The sequence below is a fragment of the Filicampus tigris genome, chromosome 2 (assembly GCF_054856515.1).
Source record: "Filicampus tigris isolate MCC_2025a chromosome 2, RoL_Ftig_1.0, whole genome shotgun sequence".
In the NCBI taxonomy this organism is placed as follows: Eukaryota; Metazoa; Chordata; class Actinopteri; order Syngnathiformes; family Syngnathidae; genus Filicampus; species Filicampus tigris.
In genome coordinates, this window is record NC_141218.1 from 7,877,109 (window position 1) to 7,892,547 (window position 15,439).

General features: G+C 46.3%; 1 protein-coding gene and 1 long non-coding RNA gene across 6 annotated transcripts; one reads left to right on the forward strand and one right to left on the reverse strand.

Annotated features, from left to right (window-relative positions):
* Nucleotides 1-26: 26 nt before the first annotated feature.
* On the reverse strand, nucleotides 27-15,052 carry phka1a (phosphorylase kinase, alpha 1a (muscle)). Of its 4 annotated transcripts, none has more exons than XM_086014586.1 (34): nucleotides 14,804-15,052; nucleotides 13,788-13,946; nucleotides 13,130-13,177; nucleotides 12,860-13,028; nucleotides 12,101-12,183; nucleotides 11,934-12,014; nucleotides 10,954-11,052; nucleotides 10,409-10,555; nucleotides 10,262-10,315; nucleotides 10,056-10,178; nucleotides 9,711-9,806; nucleotides 9,524-9,631; nucleotides 9,375-9,453; nucleotides 8,623-8,757; nucleotides 8,446-8,555; nucleotides 7,458-7,602; nucleotides 7,298-7,376; nucleotides 7,056-7,216; nucleotides 5,932-6,093; nucleotides 5,761-5,855; nucleotides 5,454-5,599; nucleotides 4,813-4,966; nucleotides 4,445-4,603; nucleotides 4,248-4,377; nucleotides 3,956-4,057; nucleotides 3,766-3,881; nucleotides 2,766-2,801; nucleotides 2,516-2,551; nucleotides 2,253-2,282; nucleotides 1,874-1,918; nucleotides 1,580-1,741; nucleotides 1,353-1,406; nucleotides 713-913; nucleotides 27-642 (listed from the first exon to the last, which is right to left on the reverse strand). In XM_086014586.1, exons 1-34 carry the CDS (start codon nucleotides 14,879-14,881, stop codon nucleotides 469-471), a joined length of 3,756 nt encoding a protein of 1,251 aa, XP_085870712.1. In that variant the 5' UTR covers nucleotides 14,882-15,052; the 3' UTR covers nucleotides 27-468. The 4 variants fall into 4 exon arrangements, with proteins under 4 accessions (XP_085870712.1, XP_085870728.1, XP_085870719.1 ...); XM_086014602.1 differs by having other exon boundaries at nucleotides 2,516-2,580; nucleotides 2,747-2,801; XM_086014593.1 differs by lacking the exon at nucleotides 2,766-2,801.
* LOC147151213 (uncharacterized) lies at nucleotides 489-14,193 on the forward strand. 2 transcript variants are annotated; one of them, XR_015082116.1, is made up of 10 exons: nucleotides 489-806; nucleotides 1,109-4,116; nucleotides 4,189-4,332; nucleotides 5,236-5,307; nucleotides 5,516-5,679; nucleotides 10,390-10,544; nucleotides 10,919-11,165; nucleotides 11,609-11,719; nucleotides 11,803-11,978; nucleotides 12,808-14,193. It is a non-coding gene; the product is annotated as an uncharacterized LOC147151213 (long non-coding RNA). The 2 variants fall into 2 exon arrangements; XR_015082118.1 differs by having other exon boundaries at nucleotides 10,919-11,000.
* Nucleotides 15,053-15,439: the final 387 nt, after the last annotated feature.

A 15,439-nucleotide genomic window follows, 5' to 3' on the forward strand; every position in this document is an offset into this window, starting at 1 on the left:
TTTAGTTAGTTTAAGAAACACTCAAATGCTCATATCTTCATTTTATTGCCGCAAACAACATCAAACGCCCAACTATATGAAAATCAGATGAAATCAACTCTACAATCTTAGAGCAGCAATGTCCGGTATCTACCAAATGTTTTTAACACTATGTCTCCAAAATAATTTGATGGAACCTCACTACACTCAACCTCCTTTTTTCCAAATCATACATACATAATAAAAGCATGCTGTCATAGCTTTACACAAAAGTGTCAAAAAAAAAAACTAAACAACAAAATGTTGTTAAAGGGGACATATTAGGCAAAATTTCGTTTAACGTGTTGTAAACTTTGACGGAGCTTTTATTATAAGACAGCGTTGTCAATATTTGTTGAGGGGGGGGGGGAGATAATATCTCCTTTAAGGCACTTGCTGGGCTTTATTGAAGAGCTCTGAAATAAATAAAAAGTGAAATGTGGCTTCCTGTCACTGGACAGCGCACGAGCCGCCGGGCAGGAAATCCTGCACGTACACCGCCACTGCCTTGGTCAGGTAGGTCATGCTCCCAAAGCGCCCGCTGGGGGCGCTGTCGTACAGCAGCTTGCACACTCCGGTGGCCGGGTCTCGCTCCAGCATGTGCTCCTCTGCGCCGAGGTCTCTCTGGAGGGACGAGAGTCAAAGCTGAGCAAGGGTGACGGTTAAGCGAGAACGCAACCTCGGCCTCACCGACCTGATCTTTGCAGAACATGTCATTGGCGAGCTGTACGATCTTCTCGGCGTGGACGATGGAGCCGATGGTGGGGACGTCCACGTCGGATAGCATGGTGAGCACCAAGATGGCCTCCACCAGCAGCTGGCGGTACTCGGGCTGCGGGACGCGGTTCAGAACCGTTTCCACGTGGAGCGAAAACTTGATTTCACCGGGGGTCATCTGGGGATCGTCCACATTCTTTGTATCAGGGGGGTATCCTGCATATTCAATTTCATCCTCCGGCCCCAAAAACTCTGACATCATCGTTGTCATTATTTTGAATTTCTGTTAGTTACACGTCCAAGTTGTCTGAAAACATATTCTGTGAAATCACCGTAACTTGATCATAACGTCACTTTTTCCTCATCTTTCCAGATTTTCTCTAAAACACAGAGCCGACGGTTTTGATCCGCAGTGGCTGGACAAATAGGACATCCTTGGACATCCTGATTTCAGTCTAATAAGATAACAATTTCAAGAACAATAAAATGCAAGTAAATACGTCATGCAAAATTGCTTCAGCTCGTGGGGAAGTACAGGATACACACGTCTAAATTTGAGCCAGGAAAAACCCTGAATTTGAAAGCGACATCTGATGCTTCCGGCTCGACGGACTCACCTCTCTGGTGGTTGAAGACGGAAGGACGTAGCCCTCGATGGACAGGCCATGACACTGGAAGACAACACGGGAGGCGTGAGCCCCTTTCAAGCCGTCCGCTGCACATGTGCAAGTCTTAACCATGAACTTTTAAGCAAGTCGGAAGTTATGGTGGCGGCAAAAATCAAGCAAGCTTCAAACCAGGTCATACAATCTTGGCTCGTGCTCGACTAAGGGCACCCACTCACTTTCTGCAGAATCTTCCACACTTTCTGGTAGAAACCAACGGGGACGCGGTTGAGCGATCCGTCCAGGCGCCTCCTGCGTAGCCACTGCCCGTGTCTCGTATCCTTGGCGACGGAGCCGCTCTCCGGAATGTCAAGCGACTCGATGGAGGGAAGTCTGTACCTCTGAGGCGGAGAAAGCAAGCAAGCGAGCAAGAAAGAAAGGATGAAAGAAAAGAGCCGCCCCCTTGAGCCTCCGCGCCACTGAAAAGTTTTTCCGTAGCAACGTGCAGCTAACGAAGAGACAAAGATTTTTACCCCTGACTCGATGTTGCTGATGTCCAGTGAGTGAGATCGGAGGCTCTGATAAAAAGATGCAGGAAGCACAGTAGAGCCCACAACGCCAATAAGCAAGACACAAACACAGACGGTTGGAGGTGAGACATGCTCACAAAAACCGCCCCCATTCTTGGAACCTTGTGGACGATCAAAACAATGACGGGATCTTCCTTAAAAAGCGTAAACATGTCCTCGCCCAACGAGGTCAGAATGAGCTTTCGCTCTCAAAATGTTCATGCTACCATATATTCCTTCTACCATAATGGCAAGAAGAGCAAAGCGGAGTGGAAGCGGGCATAAAAAAAAAAAAAAAAAAAGGCAAAGGCGGCGGAAGAGGCGGCTGCTGAGCGGTTATCACCTTGCGGGCGGATGTCGTGCTCTGGTCCGGCTGAGAGGGAGGAAACACATTTTAGGGACTCAAAGTTGATGCGTGCGCCACATGGACCAAAGTCTTGGGACACTTCATGAAAGGATGAATTAAGGGACTCTTAAGTAAGTACGAGGAAGGGCGACTTGACAAGAACGCATGACGACTTTTTACTTTGGGTCAGTGGAATGTGTCCCAATACTTTTGCCCATGAAGCGTATCGGTTAGTTTGCGCTCCTCGTACGACTGGTCACCTTGACTGCGTCTGTCAAAGACACTCTGCGATCCGCCTGCAACAAAAACAACAAATGACATGCGTCTACCCATCCTCGGCCATCGGGAGGAAGCGGGAGAAACGAGATCAAGGAATCGCGCTAATTAAACACTTGAATCAGGAACGTTTTTGGAGCAAGTGCAATTATTTCCATGCTGGGAATTAGCCCTTTCTCTGATGCCTCTCCCCATGAAAGACGGTGAATTAGCACCCGAGAGCAACATCATCACCTGACTGGGCCCCCTCAGAGACATCCTGTGCTCCAGCTGTAAAGAAAACAAGTGGCAAGGCTGAAAAGCTGAAACTCAACCGAAGTTATGCGGACACAACGGAATTCTTGTACAACAGTAGATGTGGGACGCTTCGAATCTGTCAAGCAGAGATGGCGCAACACCAGAGCTAGTGGGGGCTTTAGATCAGATAACGATTGTCATTTTTTTAGTGCTGGCAAGCACTTACAATTTTTTAACAAATTAATCGGAGAAAAAAAGCCACAATTAATCGCGATTAATCGCATTTTCAACTACAATTTTCTATGAAGCTTGTCGATTAATCGTATTTTCAACTACAATTTTCTACGAAACTTGTAACAGACATTTACTTGGGTAAGATCTTGGAATTAATGTGGAAAAAAAATGTAAGTAAATTTTGATTGGAAGACAGTTCCAATAGCTTCCTTTGTCTTTGAATACAACTATTTTTACAACAATTTATTTTTGTTATTTTGGATTTCTCCAAGTGAGCAGTCAAACAACTTTTTAAAGTAAAATTCCGTCTTTGAGCCAATGACTCTCCTCTAACTTTGGCTGCAAAGTGAGCAGAGGTCAGGTTCCACAGGAAGTAAATAAAACGGAGTTAATTTTTTAAACGCTTTTTAAGGGTTTATAAAATAAAAATTAATCTCCTACATTAACGCTTTAACTTTGATAGCACTACTTAATACTAGGGATGTCACAATATCGGCAATATCGCGAGCTTTTTATACATCGCCAACCTCTCCGCAATATCGTGTTGATTATCGTATCGTGAGGTTCACATCGTGATATTATCGTACTGTGACATTCGAATATCGTGACATCCGTACTCAATACATTGGTACCATGGCTCGAGTTGTTCCACAACTGAGAGACGACTGATGAGTCAAGGCACCACTGTAATTGATCGGTCTGTGAGCTGAGGGCCAATGCTAATGGCAAAATGCTAACACCGGCACTGGGGTTTGCTTCCTACCATCTTCATGTCGCTCTTGAGCTTGCTGATTCCCGCCCTCTCGCTCTTGGTGGCGCCCACGTTGCCGAGGTGATGGATGGAGATGGCCGGACTGACTCGGCTGTCCACGTCTCTCACTGCGTGACGGCAAACGCGGCGAAGAGTGAGGCTAACGCGCCGGAGCTGAAGCCGAGGAGACGGGCGCGCTCACCGCTGCGCTCCACGCCAAACTCCTTCCCGCTCAGGATGTGGTGCAGGAGGTTCTTCAGCTCCGAGGGGCTCAGACTCATCAGGCTTTCAGTGGCCTCCTCCCCTGAACGCACACGCAGTCATGGAAGGCCTCATATTTGATGAACAATTGGGGCTACTACGGTACTTTATTTGAATGTTGATCCTTTTGGGTGCTACTAGGAGAGCTAAGATTTTGATTCATTTTTTTTGTAGGTGAAACTTGGTGTAAAAAGCTTGAGAACGACAGTAGGTCAAAATTTAAAGAGAGGTACCGGAGCAGTTGAGCGACTGGGCCAGCTCAGTGGCCATGACCTGGATGATGAGCCCGATGCGGAGACGAAACATCTCGCTGAACAGGTTAGGCTGCGTCCTGATGCTCATGGCCAGGTACACCATGATCTCCTGAGGGGAAAGAGGCCCATAGTGAACGGGAGTGGGGGATGGGGATTGGGGTCTGCTGTGAACTCACCTGGGTGAGAATGGCCACGCTGATGTTGTTGTCGCTGGCCTCGTCAATGATGGACGCCAGCTGGTCCAGGGGGATGGGGGCTGTGATGGTCTTCTCTCGGGGCTCCGGGGGCAGACCCACCGTCAGGTGCTTCTGGTGGGCCAGCAAATCGGAGCAGGCCTGGGGGGGGGGGGGGTTGACTTCCCTTTTAAATTGGCTATTTGTATAAAATCTCGTTTTGTAGTCAGGCCAAAGCAATAAAATATTACTTGTTGTGCCAGTGACCTATGTAACTGAGTTGAGGAGTTTCACCAAAAAGAAGGTACGATACTTTGATTGCTTGCAAAACAGCTGTCAGTCTTTGCGGGAATCCCACCCCCAATGCGTACCGAGTCCAGCTCCTCCACCTTCTTCCTCAGCATGCCGGAGATCATCCTGATCAGCCCCCAGTGCTTGAGCTCGCCGGCCTTCTCGTACAGCTCGCCGAGCAGCGACCGCACCGTCGGGCCTTTGCCGTGCAGACCGGTGTCCCAGTCCATGCCCCTGTGTCGATTACAAGGACCCGATGAGTGCGTCTGTGACACGTACGCAGGAAAACGCCAATACGGCGCCGTCTTGACTTCTAAAATCATTTTTTTCTAATGGATGTCAATGAACGAAGTCTAGATCAGCCAAATTTGGAATATGCCTTTTTAAAGAAAAATAGCGCAACGCCGTACTGAATACGAATACAGCGTTCTCTCTGTTTTTGCGGGTCATACATTCCATGATCCCCGCGATAGGTTGATTTTTTTTTTTTTTCTGTTTTACAGCTCTATGAAGCTATTATGACCATACCCGGGATTGTACCTTTGGCAAGAATGCAATGTGGGATTCTGGTTAAGGTAAGCCATTTTAAACTAAAAGAACCACTTTATTTAACGTAGTTATTAAGCAGACATTTCGTCGTCCTCGTGTGCCGAACTCGAAAAATCTGTGAATTTTACGAGTGCACGCAAGTCAAGGCAGCGCAGTTTGAGGCAAAGCTCACTTGTCCTTATAGAGGATGTAGAGGATGTCAGCTTGGTCCTGCAGATTTTGCATGTCTTTCAGGAGGCGCGCCAGAGCGTGGTAATCCACGGCTCCGCTGGCATCCCGCGGCACACTGCTCTCAGGCGTCACCGTCACTTTCGGAACCTGAAACATCCCAAACCAAACGTTTCCAGACCTTCATGGAGCCAAAGCGCCCATTTGACATGAGAACGACCTCAGATCAAGTAAGTGAAATTGGATTTCTTCCATCAAACTAGTAGGTGGAATTTGCGATTTGTATTCGTTGAGCTCAAGCAAAGACTCACCTGACTGTCTGGCGTTGCGGAAGAGTCCGGAAGGTTCAGGTTGAGGGACGGCTGATGTGAGCGGAACAGCTTATTGGGCAGGTACATGTTGACCTCTAGAAAGTAGGCGAAAGGGGGAATGGTGGTCTCCTCTAAAGCGGCTCCACATGACAAGCTGTGCGGCTGGCCCACCTTGCACGTTGAGGCCCTGGGCCTTGTTCATCAGGCTCACCATCTCTTTGGTTTTGGTGGCGGCCGCCTTAAACTTGCCCAGCCCTCCCACCTGCACTTTAGGGGTTTTGGGGGTCGCGTGGGCTAAGAGTTGATCCAGGTACTGAGCCAGGTCATCAGCCTCTGTGGGAGTGAGGAGGCATTGTTGACATGGGTGCTGTAGCTTGTCGGTTTTTAAAAAAAAATTTTTTTTTACTCAAGTTCCTATCAGCTGTCGCCAATCCAGTGTTAACGCCGAAGCACTACCACAATGGCGGCATCCGAGACAAACAAGCAATCGCACTCACATTTACACCAAGGGATATTTTTTCAATGGAGCTAACATGCATGTTTTTGAACCGAGGGAGGAAAAAAAAAAACACGCAAGCAACTCCACACAGAAAGTCGGCAAGCTGGATTCAAACCCGGAACCTCAAATTTGTCAAGCATACGTGCAAAACACTTGACGAGGGTTTCTCAAACTTTTTGGATCAAGGGAACATTTTCTTCCCCCCCAAGGACCCCTTTTTAATCAAAACCCCAATTAAACATAACTACCACGTGTACCCTATAAATGCCATGGGAATTAAAACGTTGCCTGTTTTCATTTGCCAAATTGTCTATATTCTCAGAAAAAATGTGCCTCAATAAATTAGGGTTGAATATGCCTTTTGTTCAGCAAAAACGACTTTGGGGATTGAAGTGATATACATCACCTTGTATTCAAATCTTTGTCAGAGGGGAGAAGTAATTGATTAAGTTTGTTTGATTGGTGCACCAGTCCCCATATATAAGCGCCCATTTTTTCCCCAAATGATACCTTTTTTTTTTTTTTTTTTTAAACAAATATCGCCGCACAAACCCCAGTTCGAGAACCCCTGGACTAGCCAACCATGAAAGCAGAGCAATGCAAAGGCCCCTTGTGTTTGCTGCCATGAAGAGTAAGTCCTTTTGAGGCGGAGAGAGGGGATGGGGGTCAGGATACTGTTTGATTGATCTATTTGGAGTGATGAAAAAGGACCGGAAGAAGCGGAAGGAATCCGGTCGAAGGTCAGGGAGGCGACCCGTCATCCATTCATCCTCTGTCTCCTCTGCTGTTTGCTTACCGTCGTCACAGCCCAACTCATGCACGATTCCCTCGCCGTCAGCATCAGCAAACTCGTCCTCAGCACGGCTGCCCGTGCTGCCCGAGGCCTTACCATCCAAGAAGCTGAGGTGAGCGAAACACGAAGTGGTCAAGAATTCCGACAGCTTTCCCGTCTGGATCCTGGAGAGGGCAGAGGAGGAGGAGAGTCACAATGTTTCATATACAGCAGGGGAGATGAACCCGGCGTGGCCGCAGCTTTACCTTGCTCCGCCGTAGTAGCCGTCCTGTAGTTTCTTCAGGGTGGCCAGTACAGCTGGATCCAGGTTGCTGTGGTCTTCGGCTGCAACGCGTCGGAGGATCAACCTTAGAACCAATAAGCGCCGTGTAAGAAAACATGCGGCGGCGGCGGCGTGTCACTCACTCAACATCGTCTGAGAGATGGGGAACGTGACGGTGGGTCTTCCCGTCATCCTCCATCTGGACGACAAGTAGGAAATTTCCGTCCTCAGCATCTCCACGATCATTTTGTTGTCCAGGGCCAGGTAGAACTGCTGGTGGTCTAGAAACTGTGGAATGGGGTTATTGTTAAAACCTTTTTAGGAGTTCTCCCCTTCATTTCACTCAGCACAATGTAAACTCAGAACGGAGAGGCACATGTGCAAACCACTAGACCAGACCCCTTCATAATACGGACACCAGTTAAACATAACCCTGATCTAAATGCCACAGTAATTGAAACATGGCCTATTTTTGAAAAATAATGTCGTAGTACGATAATTATGTTGTAGAGGAAAAAAGTTGAAAATAGTCATCATGACATGATGCTATTATAGCCAAAAGTTTAACATTATGCCTTTTATCATGGAAAAGATGCCGTCTTTGTCAAAAAAGGGGTTATATTTCCCCCTAAATGTGCCTGTATTTACAAAAAAAAATTGGACTAAAGGTATATTCCCACAAAAAATAGGCCTTTTGTTTTTTGAGCAAAAAAGGGACTTTATTCTCTGAACCATTTTAAAGCGGAAGTCAACCCAAACATATTTTTTTCAAGAATATGTTCCCAGCAGGCCCACTAGTTGAAACACGACATTCTGATTAATGTTGCGTTTGTGGAATATAAGTTAAGCAGCAAAATATACTCATTTTTAGCCATCTCAGGGGGTGGCCATTTTGTCACACCTGCTCACAAACACCAGTCACGGCTAACCTGTTTTCTGAATCTGAGCCGTGATTGGTCGTTGTGAGCAGTTGTGATGTCATTTTCAGTCGACAGAAGACAAAATGGCCGCCCCCAGAGATGGCTAAAATTGAGTGGATTAGCACTTATTCCACAAACGCAATATTTATCAGAATGTGGTGTTTCAACTAGTAGGCCTACTGGGAAGTATTTTGCTTCATTTCCCACTCACCTGAGGTGTGAAGGAGAAGATGGTGTTCCTGATGATGTAGAACTTGGAGGTTCCCAGCACTCCAATCCTCCTGTAGGGCCGTCCCGTCAAACCCAGTCTGGGGTTCCGACCTGAAGCACAGTTGCATTGAGACACCGACCGCTTTCCCCGTCCTCCTACCGACTTTTGCGGGCGTACCGAGTCGAGCGTAGATGTGGCTGAGCACTCTGGAAGGCTGCACGTGAATGGGATGGATGTCGGCCACCGTCTCCACGTTGATGCCGTGCTTCAGTAGCAGCTGTTTGATCTCCTCCGTCTCGGCCAGGACGGACACTATCGGCACAGAGTGTTACAACACAGCTGTCAAACTCAAGGCTCGGGGGCCAGAACCGAATACATCATTTTGTCTGACCGCTAATACAACCGAACTGTATTTGGGCAGAATTATTTTTTTTGAGAAACACTGACTTCAGTGTCTAGCCAAAGGACTCAGACTCGCGCATACACTCATATGATCACACAAATCAAATACACAACCCTATCTAGCAACACCTTTGTTGGCTTCCCGCCCAAGCCTTCTCCTTTCCATTATTATGGCGCACCTGCAGAATGGGATGTGGCGGCACCTTGATGGCTGCGAAGGCTGCCTCTGCAAGATGGCTGTAATGTTGCCCCCTCAAAACTCCTCACCTCCACATGCGCTCATCTGTGTCATCTACTAATTTCTACCTGTTTGCTACGTTTTTTTGTTTTTCAAAATCCATACTGCGCTCCCCTCACAGGAGCTGGGTTGTTTTTCTCCCCTCCCTCTCCCTTATGTTTTTCTTATTCGCTGTAAAAGGCGACCTGGCTGACTCTCGTATCTCCCCGTTGGTCATTGTTTTTCTCTGCCTCTTGGAAACGTTACGTCTAAAAAGCTATTGTGATTCGGATTCTATTGAAGCGCTGACCTTGTACCACCACGTCAGGCTTGGGGATGGTGGAGAAGCGACGGTTCAGGGGGTCGATCTCTCCGGGAGCGAGGAAACCCTGGGGGGTGAGGGAGGCACAAAGGTTCATTATCATGATCAGAACGTCTTATTTGGGTGGCGACACTTACCTCGGCCAAAAGCTTTCCCAGAATGTAAAGAGACTGTCCCCACTTGAGGGGACACTTCCCCATGGGAATCCTCTCCACTGTGTGAGGATTGACGTACTCCTCCTCCACCTGTTTGCCAACAAACTCAGAATGAAGAACAGAGCGGCAGACTGGAGTTCCTCTAGCGCGCGAAACGGCAGACGTCGACCTTGTCTGGCGGGACGCTGTAGAGCTCGGGCAGCAGTCGTATTCCGTCCTTATGCTTGATCAAGATGCCCTCCAGAGCGTCCTGGTACTCCTGCACCTGCACGCGTGGACAACCATTAGTGTTCCTAAAAGCCCAATCACTTGCGTTTTCTTTTCGTGGGAGTGATGCCAAAGGCTCATTTAACTCATTCACTGCTAAAAACGTTTTTACTGTATATGTCAGCCATTAAATCCCAGGAATTTATTTATATTTTTTTTTCTATTTTTTTCAAATGTTAGAAAATGTTAAACACGAAATGCACAGAGCAAACAACTTTCTGGACAAGAGAGTGTGATTAAGCTGTACCTGCTCGGGGCTATTGATGAAAATTCCATCGAGGATGAGGTATGTCCAGAAGAGAGGCCACTCGCACTCGATGTTCTCAAACAACTTGAGCTCGGCTGACTCGTAATACAGACGGTTGGGGTCCTGAGGGCGGGAAGAAAGACGGCAGCGGTCAGACGCATCGACTTCGACGGATTCCCTCCCGGTCCGCGCTTCCCGTCGTGGACCTCTTTGGGAGTCTTGTGTCCGTCTCGCAGAAACCTGCAGCAGCCGTAACGACCCTGGACACAAAGACAGAAAGGTCACTGAGGATTTTTTTTTTTTTTTTTTTTTTGTCTTTGAATGAACCACACAGGAAATCCTGATGTGGGCACCTGCAGCTTGGAGATGATCTCCTCCTTGGTCAGGTTGACGATGTTAATGTCCTCCACGGCGAAAGCGGGATAGGAGATGATGGCCAGGACGCCGGCATCCACCTCTTTGGAGACGGATGCTCTGGGGAGCATGGAGGTCAGGATGGACTAATGATGAGGAGAAAGAAGAACATTCTCACACAGTGCTTCTTAAACTCAACATCTAGTCTCTCCAATTAACACCGCCATGACCAAGATTAGAAAACAGTAGTGCTTACATGTAGGAAAAGAAACTGTAGTGAATTAATGATTCAATTCAAACGTATTGCACTTGATAGTTCGATGAAACATGTAAAACCTAAAGAAATCTAATAGTTCAAAAAGATTCAATGCAAAAAGTAAAACACAACTACCAGTAAGATGTACTTAACAAATGTCCCGTACTGGATGGAAAAAAAAAACTGGATAAATCACTGTTACATTTTGCACAGATTAACATCATGATTCTGTGTTTCTTTTACGTGCCACCAGGGGGAGCCCGATCGCTGACCGAACACTAACGCTACCTGGCAGTGCTGGATGTCATCGGCGAGGGCGTGGACAACCGATCCAGGTCCACCTTTGGCTCCGAAGAGGTTGAGCTCGTCCAGAGCCTCCAGAGCTGCCTGGAAATGAATGGAATTCATGAAGCCCAGTGTTGATGATCGCTGGCCTAAACATCATCAGAAGCACCGACCGACATTTACCACCAAATTTCTAAGATTTGATCAATGAAATTGTGAGGGCCTTCACAATAAAAAGTACTGCTCCTTTGGCCTTCAACTATATTAGCAATTGGACTTTTTCAAATTTGTACACACAAGGCCCTTGATGACAGCAGTACTTTTACATCCTGATTGGCAAAACATATTACATAAAAGATCTGCACACGTTTTTATATTTAATAATCAGCATTTCGTGTGATGTATTTTGTATAATATGGTCAAATGCTTTTGCTATTTTATTAAGTACTGATAGTCAAATGCGCCACAGGATGTGACTGGCATGTTGTCTTTTTGTATAGCATTAGTGGTTTCGCGTATGCTTTTAATTCCTCACTAAGGCCCAGGTAGCAAATGCACGGCCGGCCACTATGTTTTCGTGATAATTACATTCCAGCGTGAAGCCTGATTCCCAGCGTCTTAATTTAGCAACCATGCATTTGTGTGTGTGTTATTTCAGAGTGGGAAGCCATTCTTGGAAGACACGGGTAACCTGATCCCTCCCGATCGCCACAAGGCAAAGAAGCTCGCTCACAGTGCGCCTCCACATCATTATGTCAAGTCTTGCAATGTCAGTGAAATCTTAGAACCTTTAGCACCTGGAATTCTGATCGTGTTGACCAGCACAGGTGCTTTTTTTTTTTTTTTCCCCAGTGAGAGTCCGCTGATTGACAGCGATGGTCGTCCCAGTTTGCTCTCTAGCGTGGAGGTCATTTAAAGATCGGCGAAAAGGTCACAGGAGCGACCGGACACCCAGGGCGGGCTAGCACACGGCTATGACCTACCTTGGCCGTGCCGATGGAGCTGGCGTTGATCTCAGTGATGCCCTGGTTGGTTTTGTCCCCTCTTTCCCACATCCCATAATCCTGTGAGCAGCCATTGAGGGACTCAGTGAGGCACTCGGAAGTGCGTATACAAACAAATGAAGCAACAACAAAAAAAAGCCACTCACTGCCACTTTGTATGCCGCCTCAATGTAGAACATGAGATTCTGCACTACATCTACTTCATCCTGTGTGTAGACAATATGAAGACCTGGCACACAAAGAAACAGTTGATCATTCCCAAGGCTCACGCAAACAAGCTAAATTTACCGGGGTCAAATAAGCTTTTGTAAATATGCTGTCTATGCTGTTATTTGTTGCATTGTAGTTACTCAAAATGCCAATTTAAATAATAATACCTGATTTATTCTCCTTATGCCATGCACTCTTAGGAAATAATAGCAAACCTCAATGTCACATAAGAGAAAGTCTCTCTGTGAAACTTTGGATAGACGTGCTTCAAGCACACAAGGCAGAGAAACAAATGTTGAGATTTCCAGGACAGACCAAAGCTAAAGAAAGTCAAAACAAAGGTAAAGTCTTGATTCGACTGAAAATGACGTCACAACTGCTCAGGGCTCAGGTAACGACCAATCACGGCTCACCTGTTTTCTGAAGCCGAGCCGTGATTGGATGTTACCTGAGCCCTGAGCAGTTGTGATGTCATTTTCAGTCGACAGAAGTGACAAAATGGCCGCCCCCTGAGATGGCGAAAAAGGGGTGGATTTTGCTGCTTAACTCATATTCCACAAACGCAGTATCATTAAGAATGACATGATTCACCTGCTGGGAAAATATTCTTGAAAAAATATGTTTGGGTTTATTCCCTCTTTAGAGATCATTTTTTCGAGCCAGTTTCATAAAGACGGCAAGAATCCCGCTCATACCGGATGCCGTCATCTGAGCCAGGAAGAGCAGGAAGAGTGAGGTGGCGTCCACCTGCAGGTGACCCCACTGGTCGTCGCCGACCACGGTGGCACAAGTCCTGGTGTTGTACTTGGCGTGAAGCGAGTCGGATGTGCTGCGGCTGTACTTGAACTTCTCCACTTTGTCCATCTACGAACAAGGAAAAGTTAGAAAGACAGACCAGACCAAAAAATGCGTCAGACACGACAAGTTGGTCGCGGTGCTTCCTGCATGCGGGTGTCGCCACATACCTGCCGCATTATACACTGCAGGACTCCTCTCATCAGCTTCACCACGCTCTGCAGAGACGCACAGACGGAAGGACGTGCTCAGCAATGACTGACAGAAGTTGAGGTGGCAACAGTTCTCACACTCAGCGCTTCGTGTTCTAAAGTAACGAGACTATTTTGACAAAGTCGAAAGTAGAAAGTACACATAGAGTGGTTCCTTGAGATACCAATTCCAAATCATTATTCCACATGGAAATGAATGGAAATGCCTTTAATGTGTTCCAGCCTACTTCCCAAAACACAAAAATGATTGAGTTTGTATTTTTTAATAAGGGAAAAATAGCACTCGATAATATTGTACTTTATCAAACCATAGAGTAACTTCTCAATTAAATAGAATGCAAAGAATGCAACAGTTTGTGCATCATGATTTAATGCTGCAATCCAATTCACTGTGCTGCTCATAGTCATGCGGACGCAAACCAAGAAGAGTACAGACTTCTTTTTGCGCTTGCAAGTCCAAATAAAACCCCACAAAAAATCTGACGCACAATGGCTCTAATGTCGAAAGTCTCGGAAGTCGGGCCACTCGTATGTCAAGGCACCACGGCACAGATAACTGAAAAATGAAAATGAATAAACCACGGTAAGCAAGTTGTACTTTCTTACTTCCGCCTACCTGCTCAAGTTCGTAGGCCTTGGCCTTGTCCTCATCCCTGTCGGCGTTCTTCCTGTAAGCCAGGCTGAGCGCCCACACGGACACGATGCTGTAAACGTTGTCTCTGACCCAAGCGTCCGGCTGCTCGCTGCTTCCGGGCAGAAGGCCCGTGACGGGGTCCTGTGGAGCGTGCACCGCTCTTTTATTGTCTTTCCAAATCCCCCCCAAAAAGTACATTACAAATATTCCCACGCTATAGCACAGATATTTTTAACTACTTACTAACATTCACCTTACAATCATTTTCGAAATGAAAAAATAAAAAACGCTTCTGTGTTCTTTTGAATACGCCCTAGCTTTTTGCATATGTTAGAATATAGCAAGCAGACTTTTGTTCGACCAAAATGATATGGTTTGGTTAAACATTTGGGTGTTTAAACATACAGTGCTTGATTCTCGTGTGTGTCAGTTTTTCTGTAAGCTTCAATTGGGAGTGACAAACAGCTTGAAGCAAGCACACTGTAACTCTTATTTAGGGAACTGTGCGAGTGAGGGTGAGAAGAGTCGCTAACAATTAACAATAGTCCATTTAAATCCCTTTAACGCGCGTGAGAGGAACTGGCATCTCTCCTTTCACAAATGTCTCCTTCTGGGATTATAATGAGTATAATAAAGGAAACACAAATCTGCTCTTTAATGAGCCGGAGGTTTCTGTGAAAGAAAGCTTACTTGGTAACTCCTTCACCATTGAATACTGGCTGCAAGCTTGACACATTGTCCTCAAGAGAAAATCCTTAGAGGGTACAAGGTTTTTTTCATTTTCACATAAATCATTTCTCAACGTTTGCATTTTTAGCACCTGTCAGTGCAGGTTCATGGTTGTGTGTTAAGGTGCAAACTAATTAGCTCCATACTGACAACGCTTAAAGAATTGTGCAACAGTGCTTTACTTCCCTTTTGTGCAGGCATTGTAAAGAGGGAAGGGACGTGGCTGTTATTTATTATTACTGCGATACTACACCTTTTGAAACACTCACTTGGTGCTGCAGGATCGTTTGCTGCACGATCCGGGCATAGTTGTCCAGTTTCACGCCCGAGTTGCTCCTGCTCCTCATGGCGACACGCTTTGTGGGCCGCGCGCTTGTAAACGCTTGACAAACTTGCTAATTGATCCGCACAAAAGTCATTGGTTCTCTGGTGGTGGTCAGAAAGGGAGAAAGAAAAGACGGGCAACTTCGGACCAACAACAAGCCAGCCAGGGGAGTTACAGTAAGCTAGCGGTCGGAAGCTAGAGAAAAGCGGATATGTAGTTTGTACTTTCAAAGTAAAATATCAACAAATGAGCGCCACTTTTTTACTTTCAAACTAAAACCACTATGACTACGTTAACTTTTGATGTTGACGGTCGTGCGTATTTGGACTAATTAAATGCATAGAAAATATAACGGACACATGAAAACTTGGCCAAAATTCGCTTGGAGATGCAGTTTCTGACACAACCAGAAGCTTTTGCGCCCTCTACCGCTACAAAGATGAAACTGAGGGAAATTATCTCCCGAGCTTTTTGTGGCAAGAAATGTGAAATATAATAGGCATAAGTGGGCATAGAAGACACACTCAACGACAATCTGAAATTTATTACAATTATTCACACAAAAAAAATCATTGGAAAA